At 33.3% G+C, this 18,073-nt stretch overlaps 1 protein-coding gene across 3 annotated transcripts in view; it reads left to right on the top strand.

The window, feature by feature from the left end:
• LOC143246467 (uncharacterized) overlaps window positions 1–18,073 on the top strand; it is a 129,251-nt gene that overhangs the window by 15,043 nt on the left and 96,135 nt on the right. For all 3 annotated transcript variants that reach the window (XM_076493230.1, XM_076493238.1, XM_076493246.1), the window contains exon 2: window positions 15,207–15,320. In XM_076493230.1, the coding sequence (XP_076349345.1) occupies window positions 15,207–15,320 (114 nt within the window). The remainder of the gene's footprint in view (window positions 1–15,206; window positions 15,321–18,073) is intronic.

An 18,073-nucleotide genomic window follows, 5' to 3' on the forward strand; every position in this document is an offset into this window, starting at 1 on the left:
GATACGCTTTCTGTTGTCTTCCATCAAGTAATTCCTTTCCAGTTTATTAAGCCTGACAAGTAAATTGTATAGAAAAGAGACTTGCAGAGATTAAACCAAAGGAATTTAAAATAATGTGTACGAATGCAGGTTTCGAGTGGGGTGTGGTTCACTTTGTGTAATATTCAGAAGTCTCCACAACCGAAATGGTGGAAGACAACATAACTAAATTTTCACACATTAAGATTCTATATTAATAACCTACAACAAAAATGTTATTGTATAAATAACAAACATCTAGATCTTTATATACAATTGCGCACAAAAAAAAACGTAAACAATTATAAGCAAAGTGGCATTAGTCGTGGAAGTTCATCATTGTTCGTTAGTCCTAACCTTTAAATCAACTTCATATGTAGATGTGATAAACGACGACAGCAAACTAGACTTTTCATTCCTGTAATTAGATTAGAATTCATGTGTTGAGTTCTATGTTCTATTTTGAAACTAGCCTCATTTTAGTTTGAAGAAAACCAACCACTATATCCTTTTACCAGCAACTTTGATCTCTGACGTCAGGCAAGTAAATACAGGTTGAAAGAAATTTGCTATATTTTAACATAGTCATAGTTTAATATACATTATTTATTTTGGAACCTCAACGATATTTAAAATTAAAACTACAGCACTTTCAAAATGCTAACCGCTGGCAATGTCCAAGTGGTAAAAAATTAGATATAATATTTCCATACTTGTTCCCTTTAAAGTTGAAAGGTTTAGTTTAGTTTGTGTGTTCTTGCGAATTTATGTAACCATAAACAAAAATGTTTTCTGTATGATTTTCTTTGTAAAGCATGGAAACGCTTAATGCTTCAATTTATCCTTTCTATAATCCCACCTGCTGTAATTCAAACTGTACCATGTTAAAAAAAATACGTTTCTTATACCGTTATTAAATAAAATCTTATTATAAAACGTATTCATTTTATTCATTGTGAATTCAAATTACCGCCAAATGCGACTTAGTGATTAGCATATATGTAAATTCAAGAATTCACGGTTCACAATCCCTAGCCTCAAAAACACGCTCCGCACTTCGGGTTCTTAAGTAAGTTATAAAAGTGACTTTCTAGTTAAATTACGTAATAAGATAAGAGTGATACAAAAGTTGTGTTATGTTAGATAGTCGTCTTTACTATAGCCTATCAGTTTAAAGTTAGGGATGGTTGTGCATATCTCTTGTACAGCTTTATGTGAACTTCTCAAACGCACAGATTCTCTTCAAATTTAAAGGTGTTTTATGCTATACTTTAAAAGTTAAGCCTTGTTTTATTAGGATAATGATCTATCTAGATTTAATTTCAATCACGTTTGGCTTCTTCTCTCTCCTTTCGAAAATAATTTCAAAGAGGTTCCGCTGATGTGTTTTATTAGCTGATTTCACCTAACGACTCATCCTCACATAGTTTTTGGTCATCACGCTCATCAACAGTTATTTAAAATTCGCGTGTATGCACATCTTTGAAAAGTATGGAACTTAATGGCTTGTGAGCAGCATTTAGGAATAAGTTATTATGCTGCAAGACAGTCACGTGCAAGTTAATCGATTGTCGGTAGCTACAGTGTTCTTCCACGTTAACGAAGAGTTGCATTGTCAACTTCCCGTTTCATGTCAGTTTGCTGGAATAGTTGTATGGTTGCAACAATAGGACTACACATAATCAGAGTAGAGCTGGTATTTAGCATTAATCATGCCTTTGAAGGAAGGTTCATTTCATACGGCCCCCCAGTGGCTCAGCAGTATGTCTGCGGACTTACAACGCTAAAAACCGGGTTTCGATACCCGTGGTGGGCAGAGCGCAGATAGCCCATTGTGCAGCTTTGTGATTAATTCAAAACAACAGTCATTTCATGTGATTTTGCTATTACGTTATTTTAAAAAAATAAAGATATGTGGTATTTTCATAATTACCAAAACTGTAGTTTGGTATTTGTTTCTTTTAGCTGTTCTATAGACAGAAATATTAATAAAAATATATCCCAGAGGTTTGTATACTTTGAAACGTAGCTTGTTTTTACACTATTTTGAATAAAACAGTGAAAATATAAATTTTACAATAAAACAGGTTACTTTTACCAAATAAGTGCTTTATTCAAGATGGGCTCCTCAGATATTAATAATAGTTCTAAACATGACGTTACGTATGGAGTTACGCACCAAAAAATAAAACTTCAAGTAAATTAGTACAAAATTTAATATTGAAAAGAGACAACAACATATTTGAGCTTAGTATATTTAACAACATGTCAGATGGTGCACTTTCTTAAAAGAGTTTTCCTCTGTTCCAGGGCTTATAACTCTAAAACTCAGGGTTCGAGATCCGCAATAGGCAAAAAGTAGATAGCGAGTTATTTACTGAAATTTGCGTTTAAACACAAACAATAAAGTAAATTTTAAAATGTATATAACGTGACATTATGCCCTTTTACCGTTAATTTAAAATATTTGAAAACTGAAATATGTATATATATATAAACACACAGTGGGCGTAAACGAAAAATTTCCCCGCTCTTTCGATATTCTAAACACATTCACAACCACACGATACCAGACATTGCTGCTTTGATGACATGTTCGCATGAGACTCTAGTGTCTATGTAATAATTGTCAATTGCTGGAGTAATCTATCTATCTACCTATATATACATTTTAAGAAGAGGCGATCGTCTGTCTGTCTATCTGATGTATTGATCTTACAAGCTGTTATGAAGAAGTAGCCAAACCAATTCTACTCCTAGAGAACAGTTTCACATCCATTTCAGGTTTCGTTAGGTGTAGCCGACTCCGAACCAAAATGGCGTTTATTGCCACATCTTTGGTCGGGTATCTTTGCTAATCGCCCTTGTTCAGCAAACCTGCACAGTGAATGACTCACACGCACGCCGTCCCACCATCTTCGTGAAAACATTGAAATAAAAGGCGCTATTGGTAATACTTGTAACAAGCATCGTAATTATAGTTATTATTTCTTCAGAAATGTTTTAATTACAAATATTTCATTGAAATACGTTATTTAAGTTTGCGGCATTAAAGTTTCGAATCTTTGAACAGACTTAATTAGTAAAAAATCAAAATTAATAATCAGTAGATTACCAGATTCATTTACTAAAGTTATTAAGTTAACTTGTAGCAGCGTTGGGATTGGTTTACCGCTGTAGTTAACGTTTTCTTAAAGCATTTAATTGAAGAAATAAATTAGTGTGAACTCAAACGGAATTTAGAATGATTGATAGCAGTTGTTATCAAATGAGCTTCACATTAAACACGGTTGTAATTACATAATAAATGTGTCGCACAAGATTAACCTATTTCTTAAGATTTGTTTGTTTGTTTTTGGAATTTCGCACAAAGCTACTCGAGGGCTATCTGTGCTAGCCGTCCCTAATTTTGCAGTGTACGACTAGAGGGAAAGCAGCTAGTCATCACCACCCACCGTCAACTCTTGGGCTACTCTTTTACCAACGAATAGTGAGATTGACCGTCACTTTATACGCCCCCACGGCTGGGAGGGGGGAGCATGTTTAGCGCGACGCGGGCGCGAACCCGCGACACTCGGATTACGAGTCGCACGCCTTACGCGCTTGGCCATGCCGAGCCCTTAAGATTTGTATAAGAGAATTTATAAATTTGAACAACAAATTAGGTAATGAATGTTCTGTTTAATTCATTCCTTACGAAAGCTTTCTTAGTTATTGTAGTATTATAATATAAAAACATTGTAACAGTTTCACTCGAATTATATTGGTAAAATATGCAAATATAAATTGTGTGTGGTAAAGCTAATCCTCGAGTGTTTTCTATAAGACTTTATAACCAGCACCTGAACTAAACAACAGTGGATCATGGACTTAAAGCAGAGACGATGAATGTAACTAAGTTGGTTAAACCACAACTACTATTTCAGCTGAAACGTAGTATTGATTTGCAGAAAAAAATATTAGTTTGTCCTGAGCAAAAAGCTTTAGTACATTGATCTCAACGATGAGTCATCACGAGCTCCACGTAGAGCTACAGTCACGCCTGGAGAATTTCATTAATAAGTATGTAAGTCACGTGACAGACACATTTAGCTAATGACGGTCTTTCAGCAGTGTGGTATGGTCGGTTAACCTGGTATGATAGCTCTGTAACGAATGTAGTGCATTCTGAATTGCATAACTTATACTAATAACTTAGTTCACGTGTCAACCTTCTTCCAAATTTAACTGCTACTCAGTGGTTATATCCAAAACTATTATAGTGATTAACAAATATGCCAAGAATGTTGGGGTTTCTATGGTTACTACTTATTGCTGAAGTGTACCCTTAAGTTTTGTGTGTATAATTCAAATCAAACATATTTTAGTCCTTTAGTGTTAAAAGTGTTCAATCAAATTTTTATAAACTTCTATTTTAACCGCTTATTAAATGCAATTAGTTGACACTTTAAAGTATATTATTATAAAAACCGTTTCTTTGCATGATCTTTACAAAACTGCTAAAGTTGAGTTATAGCCTTAATGAAGCATCTGATTGCCATTATCAAATGCTTAACAGCTTGTATAACAGTAATATTATTCTATTTCTCTACCACATCTACTTTTCTGAGGGAACAATTAAAAAAAAAACTACTACTTTACAATGAATTCTGTTTAGAAGCATATATTATATCCATGTTTCATAAATAACAGCTTATTGTCTGGTCGCTAGATAGCAGTAAAATTATTCTTATATAATGATCGTTTGTTACTTTTCATCACACAAATGTGATGTCTGCCAAAACAACTTCAATAAAAGTAAATAAAAAGAAAGAATAAGCTAAATATTCAAGGTAACAAGGAGATCAAATATTTATGTAACTGACAGATCTGTGTACATTTTACACAAGTTTGAGTTTGAAAACACCAGTTTCTTTATTATATAGTGCTTTACTTTTCCTTAAATGTTTAAATGTGTGACAGCTCTACATGTATGTGTAGTAACACACGTAGTGGGATCTTTATGATATCATCCCTATTAATCAACCTAACCCTAGCATGTGGTGGAGTTAACTATAGGGGCATGCAGTGAGTTGGGATGAAGCAGAAGGTGTGGGTTCTGTTATTATTCCATTAATATCAGCCCACCACTCCAGATTACTTGTACAGTCCTAGAGGAACCCTTCTATCTTCACTGGCCCCCATTATAATCACAAATTGAAGAAAGTGATAAAACAGATATAATATTGGCAATATATATTGCCACTGATTTAAACAATAAAACAAATTTTCACCTATCGACCTGTTTCAATGAAATAGTTTATAAAAACACTAGAGACGAGTTATATAACAGTTTTGCAAAAGTAAATATAAAGTAGAGATTCCAATACCAAAAATCTCTACACTAGTCACTAAATATTAAATTAATCTTGAAGCTTATGATTATTAACACTGATAGCACTGTTCAGTTGGAATGCTTTCGTTGAAACCTGAATTCATGCAGATGAGAGGAATTCAGTACTTAGCAGCAGATAATAGCTATTCATGGAAAGATTTGGCTACTTATGTAGTGATTTTTGTTTGATTTTGTGTATTGATCCTATAACGGATTTACTAATATATATTTATTTAAATATCGATGTTTCTTGTAATTAAATATATGTTTAGAAATATACCTAATTTATAATATTAAATGTGAGTAGGGAAATTCCCGCCTATTCACTAAACTTGTAGAAGATTCTCGAGTGTAAGAATCACCAATATATGTTTGTATTGCTGACAACTAAACTACGAGAAACTCACTCTGAAAGTTTATAAACTGACGTATCAAGAGACAGTTTAATACTGTTGCTGGTTTGCTACAGTTAGTATACTATAAACCTGGGAAGCTGTAATTGTGATAAATGCACAAGAAACTACAGATATTTAACCAGGAACGTTTATAGACTTCGAACATTATAAACCTTTTAACTTCAGTGAATTAATTTCAGACGTTAGTATTTCTTCTTAAACATTAGTTACCTTCGTTAGAGAAAAGTCTACTTGTAAATAGTGTGAGGCTAGCCTTTAAACAAAGTGTAACAATATCAACTAAGAATTAATTCACTCATCGTGAACCGTCAGTAAAATATTCTGTTGCACACCAAATAGAAGACTCAGTATTGTTCGTAACTTTATAAAACTTTTGTATATAAATCATTATCTTTAAACCATTATTATAAATTGTATTGTTGTTTCTACATTAAAATATATTTGTGTTAAGAAAGAAATGCTCCCCAGTGACACAGAAGCATGTCTGCGTATTTACAACGCTAAAAAGTGGGTTTCATAGCCTATTGTGTATCTTTGTGCTTAATTCAAAACAACAATAAGAAAGAAAATTGTGTGTATCAATCATGTTGGCAAATATCATAAATTTGAGACATTTCGCCGTTCAGTTAACTTCTCGATTCACATTCAAATGTCCCCCGCGAGAACAGCGGTATGTCTACGGATTTATAACGCTAAAATCAGGGGTTCGATTCTGGGTGGGCTCAGCAGATAGCCCGATTTGGCTTTGCAATTAAAAATATACACACACACACATTCACATTTCCGGTTATTTGAAATCGTAATACGTAACGTATGTAATATAATAAATCAGAGACTCATCCGGGATAAATTATACCTAACGATTCCTTAATTATTTCTGTACGTTTTAGCATTGCAGTTCCTACATCGTACTTAAATCTTGGCAAAAGCTTTTTTATTACTTGTGTAATATATATGTTTAAGGCAAATAACATTTGTTGATTTCAGAAACGAACTGAGAGAAAATAAACTTCAGACAATAAAAACTTTCAGTGCGCCATAGTTGGTCCGGCATGGCCAAGCGTGTTAAGGCGTGCGACTCGTAATTTGAGGGTCGCGGGTTCGCATCCCGGTCGCGCCAAACATGCTCGCCCTTTCAGCCGTGGGGGCGTTATAATGTGACGGTCAATCCCACTATTCGTTGGTAAAAGAGCAGCCCAAAGTTGGCGGTGGGTGGTGATGACTAGATGCCTTCCCTCTAGTCTTACACTGCTAAATTAGGGACGGCTAGCACAGATAGCCCTCGAGTAGCTTTGTGCGAAATTCCAAAACAAACAAAGCGCCATAGTTTTAAAATCCCTAAGGGACTTAAATGTTTGAATTATAAAAAGGAATTATATAAACAGTTAATACAGAACTTTGAAACCTTACATATACATCTGCCGCAATTCATTTAAAAGTAATATGTTAAAGAAAAAGTATTGCGTTTGTATGAGCCTCCCCAGTGGCTCAGTGGTATGTCTTCGGACTTACAACGCTAAAATCCGGGTTTCGATACCAGTGTTGGGCAGAGTACAAGTGGAGCTTTATGCTTAATTCAAAAACAACAGAAGGTGTTTTATATACCCCACCTCAAGTAAAAAGTGGCTGATTAAAGGTTGTGTAGGCCTCACATCACATGTAATTTTGCATTGAATAAAATTATTATTGGGCCCAATTAAGAACGTAGGGCCTGGAGCTGAGCCCCATCCAGCCCCAACTAAACACGCCACTGGTTCCAATATTTAGAGAAAAAAAACATTATTTTATTTCAGACACCATATGTTTGTAAATGTTAATATGAATGAACGCGGATCTAGATCTGTATTACTTCTTCCAATATTTTAAAATTCTCCAGTTTTTTCTTTGTCGTTTTTTTTTAATTTTTTTCATAAGAGTATTTTTCTTCTTTATTATTGATATTCTTTTACTTTGAGAATAATTAGGAAAATAATATCTTTTATCTCATACTCGGTACAAATTCAGCCAGATCTCAAAACTATAATTCATTCAAATCTATAAGGCCTCGACCAGCTGTGCTCACACTGTTGTAATGGATTGAGAAAAAAGCCGACACTCTGGACTTTTTGGAGCTCCGATTAATGATCCACGCGTTCTCAGTTTTCAAAGAAGTTTCGGTTGCTGTTCAGGAAATTGTACCAGGTAGTGTAGATTTGAAGGTGTGGCTGAAATCTTACAGTGTATTTCACATTACAGAAGTGACGATAGTACGTAGTAGGACGAGAAAGAAAACAATATATATTGTATTATTTGGTTTCTTTGCTGTCAACAAATAAGTTTTTATTTACGTATTTATGCATAAGTACGTTTGAAAGGTACTTAAATGAAAACAAATGGTGAGATGAATTATTATATACCCCCGTCAACACCTGTCTGTCTACTTACATACACACAAACGTAGAAAAAAAAAACAGTTTACAGAAAGAAAACCATAACGGTTCGATGATTTTCAATTCTTAACGCATCATCCGCGCGCTCAGCTGCCGTTGTAATATTCACTAAAGGACTGTTATGTTAGTCTGACTGGCTTAGCTCAACGGTAAGTATGGTTTGATTTCATCATTAAAAAGGAATCAAAAGTAGTTACAAACGAAATAATCTGGAAAACGGAAGCTGAATTACTACAATCTGTGGTTTTTGTTGTTTGTTTGCTGACCAAATCATCAAAACTCTAGGAGTTTCTATTAAAAGAAAATCAATAAGATTGAAACTCGGTCTAAACCAGTACTAACAGGCCATATATGTATTGTTTAAATATCTGGAAGATGTTGAGAGTCTAGAAATGGCGAGTATGGTTAATTTGATATAATTTAAAGCACAATTTTATGTTTTCAAAAAAGCAAATATTTCATACTTGTTATTTATGGTACAGTAAATCCTGTAGTTGTAACTTTTCACTATTTCATAGAAGTTTTGTTTGTTCTTGAATTTCGCGCAAAGCCATACGAAAGCTGTCTGCGCCAGCCGTCCCTAATTTAGCAGTATAAGGCTAGAGGGAAAGCAGCTAGCCACCACCATCCACCGCCAACTCTTGGGCTACTCTCTTACCAATGAATAGTGGGATTGACTCTTACATTAGAATATTCTTACGGCTAAAAGGACCAGCACGTTTAGTGTGACGGAAATTCGTACTACAACCCTCATATTACGAGTCAAGAGTCCTAACCACCACCTGGCCAGGCTGAGGCACTCTATACAAGTTTATCACCCAGTTTTCCGAATCATTTACTGTACTAATAGTATGATTTGAGATCAAGCATCTATTAACCTGATAATAATAGTTATTGGTCTATTTCTTTAACAATAGCTACAAGTTATTCGATATTGATTAATGGGTGTAAACTTATAAAGAAATATTTTTAAGCTGCTGCAAACTAATGTAAGCCTTTATTCATTGTTAAGCCTATTTGTTACATTATTTTGTTTGATATTGATTAAGAATTCGACCTATGGGCATTTATACGCATATAGGTAATTATAAATAACGGGTGAGGCCGAGATAGATTCATCCCAATCAGTAAATTACTGGTTGTTAGATTTTCGTGTCATAAGTGTAATTGTGAATGATGAAAATTGGCTACGTGTTTCTTTTTTTTTTCAGTATTACCAGACCTTCCTGTAGTAAAATGTTACTTAGTTTTGTGTAAGTAAATAAGGAGGATTAGTGACAGTTTCGATAATTAATTCTGTATTTTCACAGCTCAGAAGTTCCCATAATATCTTATATTTACTTCATTAACGCTCGAGATTAAAATATTTATAGTGTGTTGTATAAAACAACAAATTCGTTAATTAGTTATTCCTTTATACAAAAATGTTGAACAAAAGAAAGGTCAAAAGAGCTAACATCAATGAAAACTTTATTTCTAATTCAATCTCTTAATTAATTCTAAAGCTGATTTCTGTTTCAACGACATTAATTTTAATTATCTTCAGAAAACATATCACAGGAAATTTACTTTCAGGCACAGTTAATTAATTAAGATACTTCTAAACCGAAAGCATGGCTGTTTGAAAACAACAAAGTAATATATCAGTGCTTTTAACCCTTTTCTGTCACTGTTATTTCTTTTAACACTCAACAAATAATTATTTACAAACAGTTACATTTATTTAAACAATCAGAAAGAAAAGTGTCATTTATTTATACTTAAACATAATAATATGCATAACATAATTCATTTCTACATATATAAATCTTTTATATAATAACAGCTATTAAACCATAAGTGATTAAAGCCATGTATTTATGTTTTCTGATTTTATAAATACCCAGTTAAACATTTTTAGAAAATTTTAAAAGTGGACCAGCAAATTGTTGTGTCGAATATCTACATAGATAACAGAGAAGTCCACTTTCTCAATGCAGTTTCATTCATTCAAACTATGTTTGTTTTTTTTCCAAACACACTTGAATCATCTACAAATGATCGAGAAATCTCAATCAAGAAAACATCCATAAATAAGTGTACTGATAGCCATTTTATTTGTACACGTGGCACAGATTGAACGTATTGCTGTTTAAAGTATATCTATGTTTGATACACGAGACATGGATAGAAACTATTATTGTGTAAAGTACACAATTATGTTTTAAGTTTTCTATTGATAAGAAGTCGTGGATGAGATGTTTCTAATGTAAGTGTGATTTGTAAAAGTCTTCACAATAAATTTTTTTAGAAGCAAAAATTTGTAATTACAAAAATTATGATACAATATAGGAAAATTATAATACAATAAAAATCATAATACAATATAAAAAATTATAATACAATAAAAGTCATAATACAATATAAAAATTTATAATACAATAAAAATCATAATACAATATAAAAAATTATAATACAATAAAAATCATAATACAATATAAAAAATTATAATACAATATAGGAAAATTATAATACAATAAAATACAATTACAAAAATTATGATACAATATAGGAAAATTATAATACAATAAAAATCATAATACAATAAAAATCATAATACAATATAAAAATTATAATACAATATAAAAAATTATAATACAATAAAAATCATAATAAAATATAAAAATTATAATACAATATAGGAAAATTATAATACAATATAATACAATTACAAAATTATGATACAATATAGGAAAATTATAATACAATAAAATCATAATACAATAAAATCATAATACAAAAAAATTATAATACAATATAAAAATTATAATACAATATAGGAAAATTGTAATACAATAAAAATCATAATACAATATAAAAATTTATAATACAATAAAAGTCATAATACAATATAAAAATAATACAATAAAAATCATAATACAATATAAAAAATTATAATACAATAAAAATCATAATACAATATAAAAAATTATAATACAATATAGGAAAATTATAATACAATAAAAATCATAATACAATATAAAAAATTATAATACAATATAGGAAAATTGTAATACAATATAGGAAATTCGTTTTTAAAGAGAAAATTTTCACTTTTTATTTTAAGCTATGACAAATTATCTACTAAGTAACTGTTGTTTTTAACAATAAAAATAGAAATTTATCAAGTTTTCTTTAAATAACTGTAAATATTTTCATTTGTACAGAAACCCCTGATATCATTACTGATAGAATAAAGACAAAACATTGAAAGTTAAGTTTTTATCATCAGAAAAATATTAGATGATTATTATTCAAATGTTAAATAAAATAATTTTGAACTTCTCAACATAATTACTTCATTTACTGGTTAAATTATATCATTTTTTGTTAGAAATTTAAAACTAACAAGTAGGACTTGGATATCATACTATTCTGTATAGCTGAAGGATCGTTATGTTGGTCATTGTAATTCAGGTTGTGCTTCTCAACTTATTTGGTCAATATGTCGATATGCCATCCAACCAAACCTTTCGTCCATCAACAGCTCTTTTCAGTATTGATCCAATCTTACTAATCCACTTTGGAGATTCATCATCCCACACTTTCTGTAATTTGAGATTCTTGTAATGTTATTGCCCTTACCTCCTCCATTTTCTTTCTTTTTTGTCTCTTAGATCATCTTTTTCTAACCTCTTGTTTTCACTATCTCTTACCACAAAATGTGTTTTGTTTTGAATTTCGTGCAAAGCTACACGAGGGCTATCTGCGCAACATCACTGATTATCTGCGCTAGCTGTCCCTAATTTAGCAGTTTAAGACTAGAGGGAAGGCAGCTAGTCATCACCACCCACCGCCAACTCTTGAGCTACTCTTTTACCAACAAATAGTGGGATTGACCGTCACAATATAACGACCTCACGGCTGAAAAGGCCAGCATGTTTGGTGCAACGGGTAGTCGAACCCGAGACCCTCAAATTACGATTCGAGCGCCTTGACCACCTGGCCATGCCGGGCTACCAGAAAACAATTTCTCTATTTCAAATTAATTCTCAGCTAGCTATAGCCACCAGTCACTTGAATATTCATTACTCTAAATTTAACTTTTTGATTTTTGCTAGTAGTTAAAATTATTGTAAAATCTGGAAAATGTGCAATCGGCTTATACACTAGTGAATTATTTGAATATCAATAAATTATTGAAACTATTTATTGAATTACTGTGTATTTATTTATGTCACAACAAACACGTTCGCCTTTGTAGTTGTGGAGACGTTATAATATGACATTCACTCTCACTATTCGTTGAAAAAAGAATAGCCTAACACTTGACAATGAGTGAGATGAGTAGCTGCCTTCTTTCTAGCCTTTTACTGCTAACTTAGGGACTGTTAGCGCAGGTATTTTCTCCTGTAGCTTTGCGCGGAATTCAAAATAAACCAACTGTTGAATTTGTGTTAAGTCCAAGTTATTATTAGTAGCTTTTTGTTTTGTTTATTTCTTTAATTTTACGCAAAGCTATATAAGGGTCGTCCCTAATTTAGTAGTGTAAGACTAGAGGGAAGGCAGCTAGTCATCACCACCCACCGTCAACTCTTGAGCTACTCTTTTACCAACGAATAGTGACCGTAACATAATCACTCCCCTACGGCTAAAAGGGTAAGCATGATTGGAGCGAGAGGGATTCGAACCCACGATTCTCAAAATATGAGTCGGGCACCCTAACCATCTGGCCATGCCGGGCCGATGATTGCTCTTTGTACTTCACCCTTGTGCAAATTAATCGAAACAAGACGAGAAATTACGATTTCTTTCAATTTTTTGCATTTTATTTCTGAGAATCCAAAAATTACTCACAAATTAATACATGATATGGCCGCCTTTATTTTTCAGATGATCATTAATCCGCTTTGGCATTGAGTCCACGAGTTGACTGCAATCTTTACTAATTTTTGATCGCGGTACCACACCTCAATTATGGCCTCAATTAACTTATCTTTCGTAGTACAGTCTTTTCCTCGAAGTCTTTCTTACAAATCGCCCAAAGATTTTCAATAGGATTTAAGTTCGGAGAGTTTCCAGGTCAGTCCAGCACCTTTATTCGCGTTGCAGTCATAAAATTGTTAACAAGTTTCGATGTCTGGCACGGAACAATATCTTGCTGAAAAATGCCAGATTCATCTGGAAATCTCTTTCAATTCTGGAACGACTCTTCTCTGCAAAATTTCGATGTACTGTGGTCCTCGCATCATACCTTCTACGATATGTAAGCCTCCGACGTCATAGTAGCTGAAAAAGCCCCAAAACATCTTCTTCAAGGGATGTTTTACGAACTGATTGATGTGGGATTCTCGAAGTTTCTCACCTGGAGATCTGCGAACATGCAAACTTCTTTGAACCTGAACGAAGAAATGAGTCTCGTCACTGAATAACACTTTCCTCCATTGTTCTTGCGTCCAGTTCTTGTATTTCAGACCCCATTTATAGCGTTTTTTCTTCATTGAGTTGGCAAGAAGTTGTTTTTTGACTGGTCTCCTTGCCCTTCTAACGCAATTTCGAATAACGTAATATTCCTTAAAATTTCGTCATATATCCCAAAAATAGATCGACCGTACTGCAAAACACAGCTAATGACACCGTCTGTGTTTAAAAAATGACTATTAAAAGAAATCAGCGGAACCAGCGAGCCTGCACCGGCCGCCATGCTGAAAATATTGTAAAATGACCATTTGTTTCAATTAATTTGCACAAGGGTGCAGGTTATAATACATAACCCACCATTCAACTTGAAACATAGCATGATGATGTGTGCTCTTTTTTCTACGAGTGTTAAATGCGCCGTGTGGTTTGTTCAGATGTGACGTAACCAAATACCAATGTTGCAAAAGTGCTCTACGAAATGTTTTTAAACATTTATTTACGATTCAAACTCCATACGAAATGTCTCCCCTTTCCCAGTGTCACAATTTGTAAATAAACTGTGTGCAGTATCAACAGAACTAACCTTACAATACAGAGAATGAAACTTTTAGAAGAGTCGGAGACGCAGTTTACTAGATTATAAAACAAGAACTCCTTAAATATAACCCCTAATGGCTCAGAGTGAAGTCTGAAGATTTTCAACACTAGAAATCTGGTTTCGATACCCGTCGTGAGCAGAACACAGATTGTCGTTTGTGTATATTTATGCTTAACCAGAAACAAACAAACCACACGAAACATTTACTACTAGCATTGTTATTTACTGCGATGAGGAAGGCTGCAATTGGCTAATGAAAATGTTCGTGTTTTTTACATCTTAGTGATTAAGGATGATACTTTTACTATGAGCTTCATGTTTTAAATTAAAGTAAGAAATTGAATGAAAGTACACATGTGCAAAGATCTGTGTTTGTACGTTCATAACTCATGCGATGTTGGAAAATTCAAAGGAAGAAGGGTGCTGGATTAAGTTTTCTCTAAAAATAAATTCACATCAAAACGGTTTCTGTTCCTGTGGGACTTCTGTGTTTCCAGGAAATTTCTTAACTTGATTTCATCTTCCTGCTCAAGTTAAAAGTGTGTTTGTTGTAACAAAATTTAGTAGTTTTTTTAAGCCATTCAAAAAATTCCACTTCGAATGTCTAACAAACTGACGGGTTAATCTGTTAAAAGTTAATAATCATGCCCTTTGTTTTTCCTTTAAAGAAGAAAAAAGTTTCTCCAGCATCTCTCTCTCTCTACCCCTACGTTGTTGGTAGACTAACCCAATATCTCGAGCTACTTGCGAACGAGCACACTGCACGCGACTCAGCGAATACAGCGTATCTGCCACGAGACCTGCACGAATTGACAGCTCACAGTCAAGTAAATAGTTTTCTTCGTCTAACATTGAACATTGTAGTTTAATCAGTTGTACTTACTTGCTCCTCAGTAATTGTAATTTTGTTGTTTATTTCATCTGTTTCTTCACTATCTGATTTTTTCACTCTTTTTTTTTTTTGTGAGAAGAAACAATCTACAGACGAAGAACGTGCAGCCATTTGTATCCAGTCCTACTACAGAGCCTATTCAGGACGTAAGAGACAACAACAGCAACTAAAATTGTCAGAGACATACCGGAAGGTAAAGTACTAAATCAGTTATCTGTGCTTTTGAATAAAAATCACCTTGTGTAGCTTGATAAGGGTTATTACCTGCTCAACATCACCGCGTGCCCTTGTAGTTTAATTAAACGAGTTCCAGTTAGCATGACATGTGCTTAAATTTTACAGTTTACTCCTGTATGATAAAATAATAATAACCTCTCCGTCAAACATTTAAAGATATTTCTGTATTACAGAGTTAACATGCTTTTCATCAATCGCGTTTGTTATTGGACCTGGAGTTGTATAACATTTGTGATCCGTGAATTCATGAGAATAATTATATGAAACTGATAATAAACATTAATAAGAATACTGTCCACGAAATATTGAGTAGTCTCTCAAAGACACGAAAAATTAAGTTTAAAATTGAGCTTGTTTTTTTTTTTTTTCGAAAAGCAGTGTTACTGTTTTAGCTTTAGGAGTAAGACTGTGTTTTTCTATCACCTACCTTTAATATACGACAAGATAATAGTCTGTACCAGAATATCTTACTTTAGGTGGATTGTAGATCTGTATGTTTGATTAAACCGTTTCATCATAACTCAAATAATATAACTAAGGTAAAAGAAACATTTATTTTAATAAATGTTTACTATTACAGCGTTGTTTCGTCATTAAATAACTATTTATTTCAGCATCCACAATTACTGCTTTAGCTTAAGTACCTGAAATAATATCTCAACATCATTCACCCAGTGTCATTATGAAATTGTATTTATCACCTAATCAAGGCTGAATCGAAGACATTATTGTAAATTTCACATTGTTTCAGTATTATCTGTTTGTTTTTTTGAATTTCGCACAAAGCTACACTAGGGCTATTTGCGCTAGCCATCTCTAATTTAGCAGTGTAAGACTAGAGGGAAATCAACTAGTTATCAGCACCCACCGCCAGTTCTTTTACCAACGAATAGTATGATTGAACTTCACTAAAACACCTCCACGACTCCACATTTTCACTAATTAAGTTTTCTAACACTTAACCTGGATTCAAAATTTACTGTAATTAACTACACTTATCAAATACAACTCATAAGAACGATGTTTCATAGCTCAAACTGAAACCACTAATTACATTTTGAATAGCATTGAACAATAAAAAATACACTAAACATTTACCTTGAAACACGACTAATAAAGCAAATAATCGAAAAATACTGTGTTGTGCCCACTACAGATATCGAAACTCAGTTTTTAGCGTTATAAGCCTCCAGAGCTACTGAGGGTCATCTTTAATATTGTTGTTTTGTGATCCAAGAAAGTGCGTCTCCTACTCTTATAAAAGTTTCCTTCCCTGTATTGTAACTTCTGTTCTGTTGATGCTTCACGCAGTCTACTTATAAAACAGTGCATTCTGTAAAATGTTTGTTTTGTTGACGATTCTCAGTCTATTTAAAAACACCTCATTCTGTAAAATTTTTTTTCATCAATCTTTCACTGTGAAAAATTCTAAAATTTTAACACACAAGAGTTTAGTTTATCTGCAGTTAGATGAAAAGTGCAGTTTTATAGGTGATTTCTAATCCCCATGTTCAGCTGTGTCCAAACAGTCTAAATATAATTTCTAGTTACTTCAAATAGACCTGGCATTGCCAGGTAACCACTCGTAATCTGAGGGTCGCTGGTTTGAATCCCCGTCACACCAAACATGCACGCCCTTTCAGTTATGGGCGCGTTATAATTTTACGGTCAATCCCACTATTCCTTGGTAAAGAGTAGCCCAAAAGTTGGCGGTGGGTGGTGATGGCTAGCTGCATTCCCTCTAGTCTTACACTGTTAAATTAGGGACAGCCAGCGCAGGTAGCCCTGGTGTAATTTTTGCGCGAAATTCAAAACCAAAACAAAACAAAACGATACTTCAAATAAAGAATATTTTTAATATACTTTAAACGTAAATATATCTATTCAAGAATAACCGAATCATAAGGAGATCTAGTTTCATATATATTTTAAGAAAGCATAGTTATCTTTTTTTTTTTAGAAATAGTTTTTCTTCCATTATAACTTTAGTATGGCAGGAAACATTTAAGTCTACGACATATTCTCATTTAGCATATTCTTATATAAATCCTTCTTACAGTACTTACTGTAAATGATGTACTTCTGTCAGTCGAAACGTATGTCTTATAATGATAAGAACACGCTGGCGGTAGCCTAACATGAGAGAGAAGATATGAACTGAACAAGAGCATTGACAGGTAACATGAAGTTTACGCTCTCTCTCGTCGAATCGCCCCCTAAAAGCTGAACCAACGCCACTAAGCCATTTTATGTTCAATTTTCATTCTTTTGTCACATCAAAACCTGTCGCCACCCGATTCCCTACTAAAAAGTAATAATAATCACGCATGGGACGATTATTGTGCATAATCGATTGACTTCAATGTCGCGCAATTGTTGTGACGATAGAGGCGACCCTGGTTCTGTTGTTAGAGGTCGTCTAGAGAGAACCTGAGGATATAATACTTCGAAGAAGAATCTGTATAATTAATAGGGTAATATGTGTTCATGCGTGGGAAGCTTTATAAACTTAATTAACTATACAAAAATGAAACCAGGAGGTGTGGAACGTCACCACCTGTGTAAGGGAAGTATGAAAGTATCGTAGACAGTACTCTGTACTGTAAAGGCGTTTGAGTAATGGATATGCAATTCACTGTCGGCAGCAGTGATTTTGTGTATGATTTTGTTTACAGTACCGTCACCCTGTTGAGCTGCCTTCTATACCAA

The sequence above is a fragment of the Tachypleus tridentatus genome, chromosome 1 (genome assembly GCF_004210375.1).
Source record: "Tachypleus tridentatus isolate NWPU-2018 chromosome 1, ASM421037v1, whole genome shotgun sequence".
Taxonomy (NCBI): domain Eukaryota; kingdom Metazoa; phylum Arthropoda; class Merostomata; order Xiphosura; family Limulidae; genus Tachypleus; species Tachypleus tridentatus.